The following is a 20,499-nucleotide window of genomic DNA, read 5'->3' on the forward strand; positions in this document are numbered from 1 at the left end:
AGCAGTTCTGAGGGATTTAAAACAATAAGAGTTTGGGTATGGTGCCCAAATATTGTGACATTAAAAAGAAAGGTACAGAATACAAATAAATTCTATTATAAACTGTAGTCTAATTGAGTCATTTTTGCATGAATTGTTCATTGTGAACAAAAGGTTTTCTATATTTCTGAATCTGGTAGGATGAAACATACAGGTAAGCAAATAAAATTCTAAAAGGGCATGGCTATTTTAATGATAAGGTTATCTTTATGAAAAATATTTTTTAAAATTAGTGTTACTCTGTATTATTTATGTGGCATTTTGAATGCTTTTCCCTCTTAATGCATTGTGACATTTGCAATTGTCACAGTTTTTTTGTAATTGTTTGCATAGGAACACACAGATTATCAGTCAATTTGTGTAGTTCTTAGGGTTTATTTGAGAGAAAAAGGTAGCGCAGTTTGTTTTTTGTCAGAGTTAAAATCATCCTGGTTTTGCATGTACCTCCAGATGGCCTGAATCTATAGGCGTAGCCTTACTCAAAGCTGTATTTTATGTGTCAGTATTAAATACCCTCTTTATGCCAGCAAGGTGAGTACAGTGCTGAGAGTCAGAATTATTTGTGACATCAATCCCAAAGAAGGTTTTGAAATTGTAGTGAGTAAATGCAGTGTATCTGCCATACATGTTGAGAAAAGCTTTTTATTTTCTATTTTTTCTGCAAATATTTTAAGAATTTGTACTCACTGGAAATTTTTCTGAGAATTAGGAAGTTTACATTTTTTAAAATGTATAACGTACAGTGCTGCTTTTAGTTTCTTGTTGCTAGTTAGAGTAGGCAAGTTCTTTTCATTCAGAAATACTATCGTACCATAAGTTATTTTAAAAGTAATTTTATCTTGATATTTCACTTTTATATAAAATCTGAGAGTCTTTCAGATAGTATTGCGAAATATATATACACAAATTTGTTTCTAGAGAAAAAGTGCTTGTGAGTAAATAGTTAGATTTTTTTTCTCTGCTTAAAACAATTTTTTAAGGAGTTGAAATTTCTCTGTACAGTTGCTGTAGAGCAACTTATAAAGTTAGTATGGGTAAGGACTTGAAGAAAGAAAATACTCCCATTCATGCTCGTCAGCAGTGAGCCCACAACTGTGGTGAGAAGCAGATCATCAATAAAGATGCTTTTTTGGAGAGTAGATGTAAAACTGGCATTTTTTTCCCTGCCCCTGTGCAAGCCCTAGGAACTTATAACACCTACCTCTCCCCCAAAAAATTCCTAGTATCTTGCATCAGCCCTTGTCTCCCTGTCAGCCTACCCTCAAAACCAAGGATGAAATGTAATCTATATCTATTTTAAGTATTTACACAGGGAAAAAACACTCCTGATTTCTGACTGTAGACCCAGTTTCATCAGCAAAATAAAACTAAACCATAGTTGAAAAATGACAAATAGAGAAATGTGGCAATAATGTGTTTGCTGTTGTATTCAAATATTTTCCTCTTCCATTTAAACTTGCTTTCAGTAAGTTGTCACTAATAGGAACATCTGAAATTTAATTTCCCAGTGTAAAATAAAACTTGAGATATCTCAAACTGACAGCACTTTCTGGGGCAGTCGTGCTGGGCAGCAGCTGGGGAGGTAGAGCAGTATTTGTTAGGTGTGACCAGAGTGAAGGGCAGTGTTGGGAATAGGATTTCCCTTGTTATCTTGCTTCTCATGCCTAACAAAGTGGTTGTTGTAAGTCTACTAAGCCAACAGATTCCTGTGCAAAAGCACTAAGGGAATTAAAAGCTTAAGAACTCTGAGGGGTTTAAATGGTTTAGGCAAGGAAAATAGGGGAAAGAGCATATATTTGGTAAGTACTTGTTCTCAGTTAGGCTTTAAACTAACTTAGCAGTTAAGAAACACTGGGGTTTTCAACCCTTCAGCTTTCCTAGTGAATTTCCATGGGCTTGTTTTAACGTGAATCTGAGAGAGAAATTTAGAAGAAAAGAATTTCTAGCTCAGTTATTCAAAGACTACATGCTTAGTAAAATATAATTTTATTAAAATTGTTTGCAGTTTGCTTTTTTGTTTTGAGCTGCTGTACTTTGGCTCCTTTTGTGAATATGTTGTGGGGTTTAATTGCATGATAAAGTATTTGCACTGCAAGACTCCTCTTGCATTTAGTGCCCAAATTGTGCAAAGTGTAGGGCAGAGGGCTAGGAGAAGGAAGACAGGCTGCTGCCTTTAAGAATTGTTGTGCAATGCAGGCTTGGGTTCTGGTATTTAGTTTTCATTTACTTTAAGCAATAATTTGCCTGGAGACTTCTGCCTAAATATAAAACTTCCCAGTATTAAAGAACAAGAAAGAAAATAAAGCAATTGAAAGGAAAAATGATTGCTAAGTAGTTCATTCACTGTTGGTGCATAGGCTTAATTTTCAACACTGAAGCAAAGTAATGCTAAAAATGAACAGATATTTAGAAATGCTGCATGTGACAAGCTTTTGCAAATAATTTTTTATTCTGATACGTAGTAATGTGTACAGATGTCCTTTTGTTTTTGTAGATTAATGCCAGAAAGTCCTGTGAAAGTCATAAAAGCCTTACAGCTAATATTCTTAAAAGCTTTGCCTGCTGTGTTTTCTCCTCAATAATGGAGGTGCATTAAAATAAGCATAATGTTAATTGTTGCATTAAGACCAAAGAAATGAGAAACTGAATAATTCTGCATTTCAAATACCTTGTGAGCTCCTCTTGCACATGCAACTGTGCTGAGAGCTGGGGAAGGTGTTCCAGCAACAGCCGTGAGTGGAACTGGTACACGTTGCTCTTTCCCAGTGCATCTCTGCTGAGCTTCTTTTTCTTGGAATGATGGGCCAATGCGAAATAATTGCTTAATAGAATAGTTATTTAGAGCAGATTGTAAATACTGAATATACAGCACAACAGAAGACAAGCACAGAACTGTCTTCTGATGTCAAATGCAGAGTTATTGTCCTGGTTTTGGGTTATGCTCCATTTGTGAATTGTCCCATTTGATTGTAGAAGGATTTCTTGCAGGGTTAAAGAAGTGCTAGCTGATGTACTTTGTGTCAATCATAAACAGATTTCAGTATAACTCTTTGTGAATCGGGTCTCGTTTGATACAGAATTCTCAGAGTTTTTTGAATTCTTTGTCAAATGAGACCTAGATCACAAAGAACTATACTCATATCCTTATAAAATCACTAAGATTTGACTTTGTTTCTTGCTTGGCAGATAGTAGTCCATTTCCTGCAGTGATCATTAGTGCCTTTGTAGAGCTGAAATCAGCATGCAACATTGCTCACAGATCTCTCTCCATTTTACCCATCTCTTCAGAATCAAATAAATCAGCAGTCTTTTCTCTGCTCAATGTTTTAATTTCTCCCTTATTAATTTGCTATTTTGAGCCATAAATTTTGGTTGAAAGTTGTGCCAAGAATGGAGAAATGAAAAAGGGATTTGCCTACCTATCACAAACCTCTGCCATTGGGTTGCTCCCTTCAGCTGTGCAAGTGTGTGAGTTCCGTGGTTTGGTGCCCAGATACCCTGTGTGGAGAATTACTGATGTCTTAGAAGTCCAAAACAATATTTGACAGTTTTTGCAAGTGCAAGTTTGGCTATCATTATCTTTATCAGAACAGAAGAGAAAAGTTGAGCAGGAATGGCTGCAGCAGTGATGTGTGATGGATCATGCAGCATCTCTGATAGTTGAGAAATAGGCTGCACCATTAAGTGACTTCTGCCTTTCCAGAATGAACCAGCCTAAGCTGTTCCACACAAATTGCCACTGACCTGGTGGTTAGAAAATCCTTTTACAGAATGTCGCTCCTGACTTACCTCTTTGTCAGTGAATTATGCCCATTTCAATTGCATGCAATGTTCCTAATAACATGTCAATTACATTTAAACTGCAGAAAACTTCACTTTGCCATGAAGACTTGGAAAACAAACTTCATCACTTGCTCCCTCTGGGGTTTTGGAAAAGGCATAATTTAAAACACTCTGTAAGACTTTTGGTCTCCTTTTCTAATGTACAGAATTTAATTTTTGTAACCACAAATTTAATTTCAATTTCAATTTAATTTAATTTTTGTAACCACATTGGTTAAAAAATAAAGAGTAGTTTTTCTAAATAGTTTCTGAACCTTTAAAACCATGTTGCTAAAGTTTAATTCTGGATAATTATCTCTTTCTGTAGTGCTATGGAAGATTTTGCAAGACAGTGGTCTAAAGTGATATATTATTTATTTTTGCTTATTGTGTTGTTTGGATCTTAGAGTTGTTTTAAGCAACTAAAGAGTAGGGAGGAAATGTAATGAAAACAAGCATAAAGGTGCTACTGAACTTAATGTTCAAACACTCATCTGTATTGCACTGGCTGGAGTGAAAAAATTCGGTGTTATAATTCATATTTTAGAGAAAAATGTATAAGAAAAGCTTTATTTCTTTACTAGAACCAAGGCCCATTGAAAACAAATAGATCCAGAGGGATCAACTAGAGTTTTTTCTTGTAGAAAAATCTAGAAGTTGAAGAGTCTTGCGTGGGAGAGGCCATCCAGCTTTGATCCATCTGCCAGGCTTTCAAAAGTTCAGTCCAGAAACCTGGACCTGATAACTCCACTGCTGTATTTTTTTTCACCAGCTCTTCTGTGTATCACTGGTTGGGTTTGGGTCACTATATTTTTGGGGAGTCTGAGAATATTTCTGAGATGCATATCCAGTCTGAGTCTCAGCTCAGTTTAGGGTCATTACCTCTGCTTTTATTTCTTTCAATAATTATGGAAGCTGGTTACTCCTCCTCCATTTTAAAGGGCTTGTCCCAAAAGTCATGGGAAACCTGACTCAATAGCTAATTTTTTAGAGCAAAGTGAGCCAGCTCTAAGCCTTTGTCAGCATATCTCCCAAAGGAGGGGTTTTCCAGACTCCTCTGAAGCCCTCACTCAGAGGGCTTGCAGAAGTGGAAGGTCTGCAGCTGGGCACTTTTTGGTGCAGCCTGGCTGCCTGTGCCCTGAGCTGCTGGGGCATTCTGGAAGGGGTGCAGTGATGGCAGCGTGGGAATGAGAAGTGGACGTCTCTTGAGCTTTGGGCTAGGATTTTGTAAGGGTTTGTGGAAGGAAACCTGAAGAACAGATCAATGCTCTTGTAGTCAGCAGTGCTACTGCTGCTTGAGGCCAAAAGAGCTTGGCAAAGGGAGTTAAGTGATGATGACTGCTGAAAGGGGAGTTTGATTACTGCCTCTGCCAGTGACCTCTGCTTATGGCTTTTTAGTTTTTCAAAGTGCCTCGTTATTTGGGTAATATTCTGTGTATTGGAACTCAAACAGCAGAAAACTAATGTGTATCCTGAAACTTTAAAGATTTTGAATTTCTTCACAGGCCTTGTACTGCAATGATGCGAGTTGTCACTAAAATGTAAAAAAGCTAAACACCAGATGTTTTTCTGTAATCTTTCTAAACAACATTAGGTGTACTCTGTGTTTGATATTTGTCATCTAAAGCCCTTGCAAAAGTTTGTCCCACTTGATTAAACCATAGCCCAAGTGGCTCAGCATCCATGTGTTTTGTCCCTCTTCAGAGGGGAATTGTGTTGGGTGTCCTGTTTAAGTCTGATCAGAGATGAAGAGTTTATTTAGATATAGTTTGTGACTGGGTGCATCAAGACTGCAGTGGTGGTTGGAGTAGTTGTGTCCCATCAACAATTAGGAAAATGATTGCTAAGAAGAAAAGGCTGCTCACCTTCCAAGATAAGTAGAGAAATGTTTTTGCCTGGATAGGAGAAGATAAGGGCAAATGTCATGAGGTTTGCTGTTGGTTGCTCTTGGTATGCTTTCAGCTGTGAGAACGCCTACAAATGGAACAGATTGTAAAGTTATCCTGGCATAGCATCTGAGAGTGAAACTCCTGAAGTATTTCCTTGTAGTTACAAAGAAATGTGGAAATAATAAGGCAGCTGTTGTAGAGGCAGCAGGAGCACGCTGCAGTTCTGTCTGTAGGCAGTCCTCTAGACCTCTCGGTGGTGACTTAAAACAACTTTGTTTTCTGGGGTTCACTTATAGCAATGCAGGTATGTGGACAGAATAGGAAAATAAAAATTTCACTGTGAAGGCACACATTTTGGGTAGCCTTGGCTTGAGTTTAACAGTAGAACTGTTGAAAGAAATTTCTGATAACAGTAATTTTTATGCTTTTACAAAAAAGATTACAAGCCTTTCTGCCCATTTTCCTCATTATTCTTGACTTCAGCAATATCTAGCGGTAGTCTCCGTTGTTTTTCCTTAGGTGTTAAAAGGGTCTCTGAATTTGAGATGTTTTGATTGTTCATAACACATTATGGTATGTCCACAGGAGATGTTATGTCCTTAATGCTAAGCTTTTCCAGCCTTTTTCAAGATACTCTTTGCACCTTAGGTGAGTTTGGCAAGGTTCTTTATGGGTCATGGGGCAATGATTTCACAGACTGTTACTTATACTCAAACTTTTTATAATGATTTTTTAACATGAGAACAAGATGGAGTTTTATTGCAGAGCTTCATATGTTACTCATTTATTGAAGAGTAAGTTGCAGAAAAGAGTTGGTGTTTGCTTTTTCAGAGGGTAAATTAAATCCTGTCTAGCAACACCTTATGGAATTTTCTGTAATACACATTTGTTTTGTATGAGTAATACCCCAACTGAATTTGTACTCCAACAAGAAATAAGGCATCAATCAAACCAATGAGGATTTAGTTTTTTCTTCAGAAAAATCTGTTATTTCTCAGTGTATGATACGCTGTTAAGAGACTGAATTTAACAAAGATAGGATAAGGATTTTCTTTATGAATGACAAACGAAAAGATTCATTTATTTGCTTTTGTGCATACTTGGAGAATCCAGCATTTTGAATGGTTTCAAGTTCCATTATAAAATGTGAGTGTTTTCAGGTTTTTTGAAAAAAAATCCCTCATGGTAGGTGTTTTAATCCATATCTGAACTGCAGCAATGAAGAGACAATTTTTCCTTTTGTAAAAAAAGGCTTGGACAGATTGCAGAAACCTTTCCTTCAAAGGTTTGATTTTTTTAGGCTGAGTTTCAAGTTATATTTAATTTCAATTTTGCATATGTATAGTCACACAGCAGTTTGAATAGATTTTAAAAAACATGCATTTTGAAATATATTGGACTAGTAGTGAACTCAAGCTTATAAGTGAGTGCCGTATTTTCAAGTCAGTGAAAATGTACTCTGAAGATGAAAATATGCTAACAGATATGCGCTTGTGTAAAGTATTACTTGAAATAACAAGCAACTTTGTTGCTGATGTAGTCTAAAATGCCCAAACCACAAGGCTTTTGCGTGGCAAGAGTAGTGTTGTCCTTTAATTTTCCCATGATCATCCTGTATTTCCATTCCCAAAGGATATGGGTGCAGCTCCTGTGCAAAACATGGCATTTCCACTTGAGCTAAAAAGCAGCTCCCCATTCACTCTCGCTAAGATTTAGATACTATTTTCGTTCAACCTTCAGAAAATGAAAGTTTTAGGAGCAGATGGATATTTTGGTTGGCCTGGTTCCAGCCCTGGCCAAATTTCAGTGTGGATGGTTACATCCTGCCTCCCTCAAGCTCTTGCAATGTCAGTTGCTTGTGGGTAAGGGGGAGTTCAGGATAATGTCTCTGCTGAGTGGACAGGAATTGGAGAGTCTAGGTTCTATTCTGTCCTGTGCTGGACCTTCTCTGTGTTACATCCATAGATATGCTCTTGAAAGAGACGAGGTGAGCAGGAAAATGAACAGAAATCCTGGGATGACTAGTGCCTTTACCATATTTGCAATGTATAAAATATATAGTGTTAACCATCTGTGGGATGATCTTTATGAAACTTATGTCCAAGAGAATTAAATGCTTTTGGCAGGGACTTGCATCAGAAGAAATTTGGATGACCCTTGTGGAAATTTTCTGCAATTTACTTGTTTGGATGGGGCAGTGTGACAGCTCTCTGCTTGCCATTTTACTTCCTCCTTCTCCCTTGCTTCCACAGTGGAGATTTGAAAAGCAGATAAAGCATCTATAACTCAATTCTGTTTACTTTGCAAATTTCTGTGGGTTTTCAGATTTTAACAGTGATTTTTTGGCAAGACTGTGCATGCAGCATTTCAGAGAGTGACCTGCTGAGTATCTGTGTTGCCATATCTAGATGCAAACTGATTATCTACAAAGAGTGTGAAGCAGTTCAATGAATAAATGGATTTCAATTAAAAATCTATACTGATTGTTGGCATCTTCGTCCCAAGTTCTTAAAGCTGGAGTAACCTGTTCTCAGACTTTATTTTTGTGTTCCAAGCATTACTAAAATTTTACTTGTACTCCTACATGTATTTATTGACATGTGCTGTAGTTATCGAACTTGTTAATACACATGTGATACAGACAGGGAATATGAAACACAGAGCAACTTTAGATGCATGAATGCTGTTCTTGTAGCATTCATTTTCCAAATAGTGAGAAAGAAAAGGCAAGGAGGTTTTGAAAATAATTTGCTTCATCTCTTATGTGAAAGGCCTCTATAGGCCTTTCACATACTCCTAAAGGTATGTGTTTGGTGAAGGTGGTGCCAGGTTTTCCTATCAAAGACAGAATGAAGTATCAGCAAATGTGTGTAACAACCTCTGACCTAAGGCTGTAGGCACTGTTATCATGAAAATAATTTACTTGGAGTGGTGATTGTCAGATATTTCTCAGGAATGGGGCATCTTAAACTCCCCTGTGAGACTGACCTGAGATGAAAGTGTCCAGCTTTTCTACATTACATGCAGGTAAATGGTTGAGTAGCCTTTGTGTATTAAAGACCAAAGGTTGAGCATGGGAGATGGCATTTCTTTCAGGTATATTTCAGTGGTTATAAGTATTAGCATGCAACAGCAGCCTTTATTCTCTGGCAGACTTTTTCTTGTCAACACTCCTTAATAATTGAAATCTTTTGCTTATCAGTGCTGACTCACATGTCCTCAAAGCTGTATAATTCTGATCAGTATTTTGTGACTTGTGGTATGCTGGCATTACCAGCCTTCCCACTTGAAGAGAAGTACTGCATGATTCACATGCTTGGGTTTCCTTAGGCATCCAGAGCTCACTGTTACACAAGAGAGAGGACTGGACAGACCCTTGCACTGACCCAGTGTCACTGCCCTGCTCCTGTCCTGCTCCTGCCCACGTGCTCTTTAAAGATTGAAACCAGTTGTGTTACAGGTTAGGGTTATTTTTTACTCTGCTAAGGATTCAACATTTTCCAGTACATAAACTGGTTCTGCTGTTAAGCTTCATTGTCAGACTTGGAGTTGTTTGAACCTGGTTTTGTGTTTGTTTCATGTAGTTCTGTTGGCAGTGTTGCAGACAGCAGGCACTGAATCGTGAGCCTTGTGGTTCTCGGTGTCGGCATAAAATGTTCTGCTTGGAGCTGATGGAAAAGTCTTTCCCTGTTCCCAGAGTGAAGTGCTTTCCCCCCAGACATGCAAAGGTGTGATGGAGCACTAGTGCAGGCAGATGTGGATGGTTCTGGGTCATGCCAGGAGGAGAGAGTTTAGGGAAACCCAAGTGGTGCTGTCAGCAGGTTTTTGCCTAACTCGGGGGGTTGCTCTCTGCTGTTTGTTTGTTATGTGCAGTTGTGAAGCTTTTGCAGTTTATCTGTTGCTTGCCTTGCAATTTAAAATTATGGTGTTCTTAAATGTAAAGTGATGATCATGCATAGCTTAAACCATGAGAATGTATTATAGTTATCTCTTTAAAAATATACTATGTATATGTTGTCTTCTGTGCCATAAACTAAGCTGTTTTAAATTTTGTTTTAAACATTGGAACACTGCTTGTTTAAAATAGCTTGATTTTTAGTAAGCATTTTAGGTAATGTTTTAAAAAAGTCTGAAATAGATAAAACATCTGTTTTTAAAAGACAAAATGACAGAATAAAATAAGTAGTTACAGAAATGCCACTGACGGAGCAGAGGTAAAGAACCAATGCATGGCACAGCCTCTTCCTATGTACATCTGGGAATGTAATGCCCAGCATATTCCTAATGCCTACCCAGTCAGTAATCCTTGATGTGTTGTTTCTTACTTTGCTTTAAATATTGAAGAAGTAGCTACGTAGCCCTGAGCTTCAAGTAGTATTACAAATGTCTGAACAATGATCCATTGAGAGAGAAATACCTGTTTAAGAATGTAGCAAAACTTGTCTCTAATAAGCAGATCAAAGAGTCTGTAAACACAAATTAAAGAAAAAAAAAAAAGAAAGGGTAAAGTGGGTCAGATGCATGACACAATTTTGAGATAAGCTGTTGATAAGCCCCTGCTGCAAATATTTGTCTTTGAAACTATTATAAGCGGCTGGCTGACCCAGAAGGGAGCCTGAGGTCACTCTGTAGCTCAGGTCTGGGCAGTGGCATCACAGTCGGTTGTCCTTGGGAGAGTACTGGGTGAGGTGTGCACTGGGTAATGGCTAAAACTTTTCAACACCTTCCCTAGAATTTAGAGGCAGTTGATAAACTGGAAAATTTTTCTTCCTCATTATAAATTGAGCAAGGGCAAGTAAAAGAGATGTGCATTCTGGGGTTGTGCTGAGATGGAAGTTGTAGCGAGAAAATTTCCTTTAACATAGGAGCCAGTGATGGTCACCTTCTTTTTCTCTCCCAATGAGGTGACTCATTCAGCTCACATGTGCTCTTGCAGGATCCCACAGCCCACACAGAGTTGTGAGAGCCTTTGAGCTGGATTTGCCCACAAATGACAAGCAGTGACCATCTATGTGCCAGGTATCAGCAGGGTGACAGAGAATAGACAAAAATTGTGTGCCAGCCTGATACAGAGGGTGCCACAGCAGCTAAATGAAAAAGCAAAAGTCCCAGGTCTACCTATTCCTTGAGGCTCCAGGATGACCATTTCAGCCTGTCCATAGGATTAGGGTATAATTACTTCTGATCATACTCCTTTTTCTACTTACTAAAAACAAACTTCAGCTCTTGGCTCATATTCAGTTTCTCTAGTTTAGTTCTTGCAATCTAAATTAGACCTGCCCAGTGTGTTTGTGAGGTCAGAGCTCTTGGAGACTGCAGTGGAAACTTGTTTGGAGAGAACTCGGGAGAGAACTCGGGAGAGCTGGAAAAATGTCAGATTGGGCTGGGAAAAGCTGCTTCATATGGGATGTCTTCAAGGAGCAATTATAAAAATAACACTTGCTATCAGCCAATAGAGCAGAGCAGTGAGTGGATAAAAAATAAAAAAATCTACTCGGTGTTCCAGTACCTGAAGATGTAGAACTTTTCTATTAGAAGTTTGCATGGAGCACAGTGGTTTCAAACAGCAACTCTTCTGAAGAGCTCATAGCTACATTTCAAATTTTATTGTTTATGAATTGGAGATTTGTTTTTTAATACTACTATAAAGTATTTATTTTTGCAACCCTAGAAAAACTTCTTACCTGTCAGAAGGTGTGCAGGCTTATAGATCTTGCTCTTCTCCCATTCTTATGGTGCTTGGTAGAGAATGTGGTGTGATTCCTCTACAGAACAAGTGTGTTAAGGCTGAATACCCATTGTTTACTCAGGAGTGTTCTTGCCTCACAAACCATTGAACAGGGCAATTTTCCTTGACTGGAATATTGCTGCAGGCCATCTGATTAGGAGAAGGAGTCCGATGAAGCCTTCTACAGACAGTTGGAAGTACTCTCATGATCACAAGCCTCCACCACCTTCTTCAACCACTCTGGTATTTTCTGGAAAGACAACACAGCTGGGCACACAGTCCAGGAGAGTCCTGCAGAGCAGTGGTGATTAGTTTTTGATACAAGTAGTGGAGCAGCCAGTGCAGAGAAGTGTGGTGCTGCACCTTGTGCTAATGAAGAAAGAAGGACTGATTTGGGATGTGAAGGTTGGGGCAGCCTTGGCTGCAGTGACCATGACATGGTGGAGTTCAAGAACCTGTATGGAGGAAACAGGGCAAAAAGTAGAGTCCCAGCCCTGGCTTTCAGGAGAGCTAAGTCTGGCCTCTTCAAGAATCTGCTTGGAGGAATCCCATGGGTTAGTGGTCTAGATGGTATGGGATGGATCCAAGTGGTTGAAGTTCAAGCATTACTGCTCCAAAGATGACCAGGGGACTGGGGCATCTCTTAGGAGGGGACTGAGGGGCCAGGACCTGTTTAACCTGAGGAAGATGGAGAGGGGATTTTATCAATATTATGTAAGTATGTGAAGGGAGGTGTCAAGAGGATGGAGTTGGGCTTCTTGGTGGTGCCTAGCAACAGGACAGGGGGCAACAGGCACAAAGTAAAACAAGAAAGTGCCTTCTGAATATGAGAAAAACTTCTTTACTGTGAGAATGGCACATTCTCCTTCTCTGGGCATTTTTGGAACCTTCCTGTGTGCAATCCTGTACAACCAGCTCTAGGTGATCGTGATCTCCTGAGCAGGGAGATTGGACTCACGGATCTCCAGAGGTCACTTCCAACCCCAGCCATTCTGGGATTCTTTGTGATTTTGGACTAACTATTTATCATCTCGAGGTTAGATTTGGCAAGTAACATCTGTAACCCATCACCATAAAAATTATTTCCAATGCACTCTTCATTACACTTTTCTTCAATATTTTGCTGTCACTTGAGGAATAAAGTTTTCTGCTGGAGAATTAAAAAAAAATTGTAATATGAATGGACAGTGCTAGTTCTGCATTAAAATCCCTTGAAGTATCAAGGCATGCAAGTTGTTTTGGTTTATATGTGTGTCTGTTTAGCAGTGCACAAGCAGAAATTACTGGTTCTTTCCTTGCTGGCTTGCTAAAAAGCATGCAGCCCAAACTGACAACAGGTTCAAGGATTTAAATGAAAAATTACCATATCACATTCACATGCAGCGCCTTTAACTTGGACGGACCTTGGGAGACTCCTAATAGCATATGACACAAACTAGCTTAATTTCAGAACTGCATATATGTGTAATCTGCCCATCAAAAGCTGTGTGCACTGACCCTGTGAAAGGTAAAACCAGGAAACAAAAAATAATGCGGTGTTCAATTTAAGCTGCTGTGGACATTTGAGCAGGCAGCCTGTTCTGAGGATTTACTTCTGGATAAAGGATAATCTGCCACCAACTTCTGTGGTTGCTGGAGAAGAGGGGCTGCTCTGTTGGCACCTCTAAGCAGGGTTCTGATGCAGATAGTGTGAAATACTGGCTGGAAGGAACCCAAAACTCTCTCCTTTAATTGGACAAGGAATCTGATGTGAGTAAATGCCTGTACCTGCAATTAATCTGTATAAATACCCACAATTAATTGCGTAATAAATTTGACTACTCCGTCAGCTTCCATCTTCTGCTCTAGACCATTAACAAAAATTCAGAGTCTCATTGCACAAATAACAGAAACTTGTGTCTACGAAATTTATTTATGTTGTTATCAAAAAGCAAATTACAGAGAGGCAGTTTCTGGTTGGTTGGCTATAAGTGTGTGCTTGAGAAACATCACTCTATTTTTGAGGGCTGAGATGTCCTTGATAAAAATTTTTAGTCTGCTTGTTTAGAATAAAATAATCATGTTTCCATATGAAGAGCAAGCAGAGCATTTGCAGCATTAATATTTCAAAGTATAGAAATATATGGAAAATGAAGTCTTTGAGAAGGTAGTAGCATCTCTGTGAAAGTCCCAGCTGCTCAGTGTTGCATTTTTCCAGCAGCCAGTGAGAGGAAACACATCATGGTGACACTGTTGTTCCATGTCAGCAAGCATAGGCAGGGCAGGAAGTGTAGCCATGGCAGGAAAAGGGCCCAAGAGGAGAAAAGTCCCTTTTGGCACAGCCAGGGACTTTGTGTGCTATTTGTGCCCCACAGCAGGAGCCATGCCAGGCACTGCCCGTGGGTCACACAGGAGCTGGGCACCCACAGCCTCCATGGGAGGGCCTGGCTGCCAGTGGGTGCCCAGCTTTTGCCAACTACCCTGTTCAGCACTGGCATGTTTTATACAAACATTTCCCATAACAGACCAGAGCTGTGAACCCAGACTGAATTTCAGCTTGGTTGTGACCCTTCTCCATCTGCTTCTCCCCAGGCTGTAGGATAAGCTGGTGGCTTCTCACATACGTGCCACAGCAGCATTGTCCCCAGAGCTGCCTGGAGGTTTTGGTCATGAGGAGCAGTCTGGAGTGCAGCTGCTGTGCACATTCCTTCTCCACAGTCCAGTCCAGTCATCTGTGCTCCACACCACTGCACCAGGCAGAGCCAGGGCTGCTGGCTGGGGAAGGTCCATGCAGGAGTGAGTGGTGTGGGCAGTGGGACTGAGTGAATTGGGAGCATCCAGGACCAAGGGGAGAACCCTGCTTTGGAGCTCAGAAAGGGCACCATGGGTATGCCCAGTCATCCATATTGGGCACGTCCCAAGTGCCTTGCTTTCCCACTGGAAAATAAAAGAAGCAATGTCAGTGATAGAGGGAAGGGTGGAATAAAAAAAGGGCACAATAACAGAGAAAAAAGTAGAGGAAAGAGACTGACAAATGCTTCTGGTTAATTGAAACTGTCCTTATACAGAGATTCAATTTCCCTTTTCCATCAAGCAGTAGGAGAAAAAAAAAAAAACCTGTTTGCTGTGTCTTGTGACCAAGTCTGAAACTTGTAGGAAGAGAAAGTAGCCAGAGCTCATTTGGTCAAAGCAGAGGCCCCATCCAGAGAAGAACAGGTTTGTTTGAAAACAGTTGTCTTTGATTAGTAAGAATTACCATTCCAAAAAATTTGATTTTTTCAATAGTTTTTTGACCTGTAATTTTTCCACTATCTATATGTATCTACGTGTATATATACATATAAAAATAAATCAGAAAAAATAGACTATTCATTTGTGCTGTTTGCTTATATGAAACTTAATACTTTCTGTCATACTGTTGTGGCTTGGGAGCCAATCCATAGACATGACTTTCCAGAAGCAACACTTGCCCATGAGAACTGTCACAGAGGCTGCACCTCACCAGCCAGTAAACATTGCTAATCTAGATGTATTTTCAGGAAGACAATTTGAGATTTCCTATTATGTCTGGGGCAAATGGAGTTTTGTTCTAACCCCAATGCTTGTCTGAGGTTTGTTTGTGAGCATCTGGGGACTCCTGGCATGGGAGAATTGGCACCTGTGCTTAAAACCTGCTGATACCTGCTGTTTGTTCAGGCATTGTCTCAGTGTGTGAACATGGTGCTCTTTGCTTCTTAGAAGTGGCATAGTGGAAGCAAGTAATGAAGTATACATAGAATTTAAACTTCAGTGCTAAGACCTTGTTAATTTTCCTGGCAAAATAGTGTTTGCTCAACTGGTGTGCTGGGGTCTTTTGTTGTGTTTGTGTTCCAGTTAAGGTGATTATCTGAATTGTTGTTGTTAGGGCTGATAGTAAGTATAATTTTCCTGGTGGAAATTTTTTACTGGATGGGGTACTCAAGAACTTTTAATTTCTCCTGCTGTTAAAATCTTACATAGTATGAAAATCCATAACTAGTTGTAGGATAGAAGCATTAACCAGCAGTGCTTCTGAAAAGTGTAACAACTACCAACCTTTCTCTGGTATAGTAACGTTCTGTGTTGAAACAAATACACATAATAAAAAAGTTCAACTACAACAAGCATTTTGTGTTTTTAAAGTTTTTTTCTTTGTTTATGTGATGTTGACATCTGGAAGAGTGAAATTCATTTAACTGACAATGTGTGTCTTCTCTCTCAGATTACAGAAGTATGTGGAGCCAAGCGTGTGGGTTATTTTGGTCCTGCTCAATTTTATATTGCTTTGAAGTTAATTGCAGCAGCACAGTCAGGGTTCCCAGTACGGATTGAGAGCATTAAGAATGGTAAGTAGCGAATTTTGCTTGCAGTGCTACGCACTTGTTTCTCCCTTTCTTTAATGCTTGTCAGCTCTCCATGGTGGTAAACTCTTTCTTGTTTCTCTGAACAATTTTAAGGAGCAGAGAAAGAGTGGAAGGTAATATTACATGCTCCAGGTGAGTGGTGGAAAATTGCAGGGAATTACAGATATGGGAGATCTGAGATGACATCTCCCTCTGGAAAAGGCGTTGCAAAGGAGAAGCAGGGATGACAGATGATCAGTGTGGGATATGCATTTCTCTCTCACCTTCAGCCTCTAATCTTGACAGCTGTCCAGAGTGAGAGCTGATAGCTGCTTTGGGTGGAGGCACATTGTGGGGGACATGGGCAGGTCAGGGAGTCCCTCTCTTCAGGGCAGATTGTAACACTCATCTGCTTTTGCAAATAATCCTGCCAAAATAAATGGGTAGTGAAGATAAAATCATAGTGCTTACTGTGAATAGGCGTGAAAATGTATATTAGGTGTATTTTAAAACAGCTTTATTCTTCCCAATGAATTGACAGTAGTAATAAATGTACCATTTTTGGTGGAGAAGAAAGCTTCTTGAAAGAGTCTTATCTAATTCAAGCAATAAAGAGAGAAAGCAGGTCCCTTTCAGCTGTGAAACCTTGATAGCAACTTGGAAGGAACTCAATGTTCTTGTTTCAGTGATCCACACTCTGCCTCAGCAGGGCTCAGGCTTCAAAACACAGGGCTTGGGCTTCAAACCATAGGGCTTTTTGCTTGAGCTGGAGCAGGTTGGAGCCCTTAGCTCCCATATCCTGGGTGGGTGTTCAAGCCGTGCCTTGAGGCTGTGCTTGCACCATCCCACTGGAGGAGCAATGCAACCAAGATCAGAGAGAGAGCTGGAGGGGCAGCACCTACCCACAGCTCTGCAATCAGGTCACTGCTCCCAGCACAGCTTCTGCTCTGCTCTCTCTGATAAGGGCAATGAAATGTCAAATTCATGTGCATTTCAGGGCACAGGGAGGAGGTTCCCAGGTCTGCCCCATCCCAGGGAGGGAAGGTCAGAATGGCAAGCACATGACCTGTGTGAGCTGAGCTCCCGTGGTGCAGAGCTCCTGGCCAAGTGCAGGGGGTCAGATGCAGCTGGCACAGCTGGGTTCAGTGCCTTGCTGGAACAGGAGTTTAACCAAGGGTGAAGAGGAATGGCCTGGTTTTGGCTGTCATTTTTCCTTACAAAGAGTTTGTGCACTCTCTCTTGCATTGCTGTCCTTTTTAAAGATGTTAATTAAAAAAAAAAAAAAAAAAAAAAACCAAACCAAGCAAAAAAAACCCAAACAACAAAAAACTCCCAAAAATCTAAATTAAAAACCTGGACTGAGATGTACTCTGCATGCTTTACAAGTCCAGCATATGCAAATAATCCACAAATTTGAGTGAAAACAGGTACTTGCGGTTCTTGTATTGATATCTTACTTACTTACTGTTTCAGTAAAATCTCAATAAAACTTATTCCAGTGCTAATTACACTTTTTCTAGAAAATATATATAAGCACCTTTAGAGTGAAGTGAGTAACGTACCAAATTCCAAGAGATTTGTTTTTCTCATGGTTGTAACTGTAGGTGTAAAAGATTACAGAGGTGATGGACGAATGGCTTTGCTTGGTGTCGAGCATTCTGTTAATTTTAATTGTATTGATCTTTTAGGGTGACTGTGAAGAAAAATAAATGGTGTTTTTGCAAAATAATTGGGAATTGTCGTAAAGAGTGACAAAGTGTCAGTCTCTTGCTCAGCACAGCAGATGCAACATGGGACTTTTTGACACAGCTGTCTCTCTAGGCCTTGGTGTGATCTCTGAACCCTACCATTTTTGATCTGTTCCTTTTATGATGGCAGCATTGAGGATACTGTGATCCTGACTGATTAATTTTTCCATCCCACAGTTTCTGTGGGAAACTATTCTTTTCATTACAAGCAAGGTTTTGAAGGCAGGAAATGAGTTTGCTGCTTGCTTTAATAACATGCACAAGGCTTATTTCTTTCTCTTTGCGTGGAGAGATTATATATAAAGCTAGTGAATGTAGCTTTGTGTAACATTCACATTTTTATTAAGACACAAAATAATCAAAGGAGTCCCACATTAAAATGTTACAAAATATAACTAGCAGTCTTTTATAGATAAACTTTTCATTGGTTTTACAAGATGATACTGCTTAAAGTGCTTCTTATGTTCTGTAGTCCCAATTGAATTTTTCTCTTAATTTCTGTATTCTCTTAATACAGAATTGCCTCTACCAAGATTTATGGCGCTGAAAAATGACACTGAAGTACGTTATGGGACTCCGGCAGAATTCCATGGAGTTAAATTTCAGGTTCCACATGCAACTTTGGAAAAAAATTCCTACAAAAGAACAGATGAAGGGGACAAGCAGGTAACAGCCTTGTCTCCTTCAGGCCAACATGTCATCATGCATCCTCCTTTTCGGTTCAGTTCTGTAAATGATTACACTCACAGGGGCTTACTCAATTTTCCAACACTAGACAGGAGATGAACTCCTGATGTGCAAATAATCCCCATCATGCCTGTGTTCTGGTTTTGATGCATCCCAGTTGCTTCCCTGAAGAAAATTCTCTATACGAGCTTGTATAAAGCTGTCAGCCCTGTAATATTCTGTGTAAGTTCTTTCAGTGTTTTCCTCCTACTTAATCCAGCACTGTTTCGTGGAGAGGAAGTGGAAAAAGCAGCAAATAGAAATCTGTCTGTGAAAGAAAACAGGAAAGTGAGTGATTTCCCATGGCCAGTATGGTAGTGGAGTAATGGTCCTCAGTCACTCTAGAAATACTCAGTTGGAGAGAAGGTATGCAATCATGACCCACTATTTTTGGGTGGCATAAGGCCCCCAAGTTTTCTTTCATTTTTATCTCCTCAAGGTATAGTCCAGAAGACCTCTGATTTTCTTTTTTCCTGAGTGAAACATGCCAATTTAATGAAGCATCCAAGAGGTATTCATGTTACCTGTATTTAGGAGAGTATAGAGCAGTTGTTCAGACACAAGAAGCTTCACAATGCTGTATAATTTTCATAACTGATTTGCATAATTTTCCCCAGGCTTGACACCTTCTTCTCTGGTACTGTATCAGGTCATGTTGTGTGTGCCTGGTGGAAGCACTTTTATCTTCCCAAAACATGTGCCCACGTTTATCATGGGGTGCGCTGGCGTCAGTAACGGCGTTCCCAGCCCGAGGTCAGCCAGCAGGGGTGAGCTGATGACAAGATACACAGTGGAATAACAGGATCAGGAAGAAGAGCATCTATGCCTCTCCTCTGTGTACTGACACCCAAGCAGAGCACTGTGTCAAATCCCTGGCTCCAATTATCTGTGTTGTGTTATATTTTTCTCTTTATTCAGTAAAACCTTTCAGGCTTACATCCTTTTCTCAAGCAATCTCAGTAAATCAAAGGAAAGAGGAAGCTTTAGGATAGTTACCCAGTGATACTTACAAATCCACAGTGTTTAAAATACTGATCCAGAGAAGTATTTTAAATTTTTGTATTTTTTTTTTTTAATACGAAAAATGATCTCCCTCAAAGATTGCGCTCCCACTATGTAAATTCAAAGCTATCCACTCACATTGAGCCTTCCACATATACTACTTCAGGCATCTTTGGAAGTAAAATACATTGAGCTGACCATTTGTTATAGCACTGCCATGCTTTATCCCTCAAAGGCTCAGTACCTAATCCTGTCTTGTCCATTTTAAGCCTTTTCTTGGAAATAAAGGGCCTGAGGATGCTGCAGTGTTTTTTTCTTGTTTGTCCATCATATTGTATACATTTGGACCACTTTGCAGCATTGCTTAGTTGTTTATTACAATTTTGTCTCAGGACTGTGTTTTGTGTTGGTGTGTTTTTGAAATAGGAACCCAAGTCTCCTCCAATGTCTCCAATTTGCTCGCCTCCTGCTTCTCCATCTACCTACCAGAGAATACCCCTAAGTTATGGATATGGTAAAGCAAGAAGTGGGCTGGAACAGCAGCATGGAGGTAGGATAGAAACGACAATGGACATTGTATTCAAATATTTTTTTTTCTTTTTTTTTTCCCCCTTGTCAGAAGTATTCAAATTCTAAATGCTAGTGACAATCAGCCTAACGATTTTAAAATTCAATTAGACTCATGTTTTGAAAAATTATTTGATCAATATATTTGACTGTTCAATCCTGTCTTCCTATTCACTTTCTATTAAATTAGATTTATGTCTGACTGCTCACTAATGCTAATACCTAATCTCTGACAAGGCTCTGCAATATACCCCAGTGGCAGAGAGCCTGCAAGGATTGTCAGAGTGCATGGTGGTTTTGGTTTCATTAGAGGGTAAGAAAAGCCTGCTCCTGATTTCAGTAGGTGCATATTAATTTTCAGTTTGGAAGTGAGCTGTCCTTTGCAGGAACGGGTAATATAATCTCTGGTTTTGTAACAGAAATAATAATAGGATGAGAGTGCAGTCCCACAGTGTAACTTCATCAATTGATACAAAAACTAGGCACTGCATAGATTATTTTATTCTTTCATTTTAGTGCCATTAGAGTAGGTGGGAAAACATTCAGATTTTAATAAGCGGCTAATGGGGCAGAGCCAGTTCAGGGGATAAAACCCCTTAGGAAAACAAGGGGGTTAGGGGCATAATTTTAAAGCTCTT

The 20,499-nt window shown here is 39.7% G+C and overlaps 1 protein-coding gene across 2 annotated transcripts in view; it reads left to right on the forward strand.

Annotated features, from left to right (window-relative positions):
• Positions 1-20,499, forward strand: part of REPS2 (RALBP1 associated Eps domain containing 2) — a 91,350-nt gene that overhangs the window by 17,946 nt on the left and 52,905 nt on the right. For both annotated transcript variants that reach the window (XM_030234693.2, XM_030234694.2), the window contains exons 2-4: positions 15,698-15,821; positions 18,084-18,232; positions 19,721-19,844. In XM_030234693.2, coding sequence (XP_030090553.1) covers positions 15,698-15,821; positions 18,084-18,232; positions 19,721-19,844 — 397 coding nt within the window. The remainder of the gene's footprint in view (positions 1-15,697; positions 15,822-18,083; positions 18,233-19,720; positions 19,845-20,499) is intronic.

The sequence above is a fragment of the Serinus canaria genome, chromosome 1 (assembly GCF_022539315.1).
Source record: "Serinus canaria isolate serCan28SL12 chromosome 1, serCan2020, whole genome shotgun sequence".
Lineage (NCBI taxonomy): Eukaryota > Metazoa > Chordata > Aves > Passeriformes > Fringillidae > Serinus > Serinus canaria.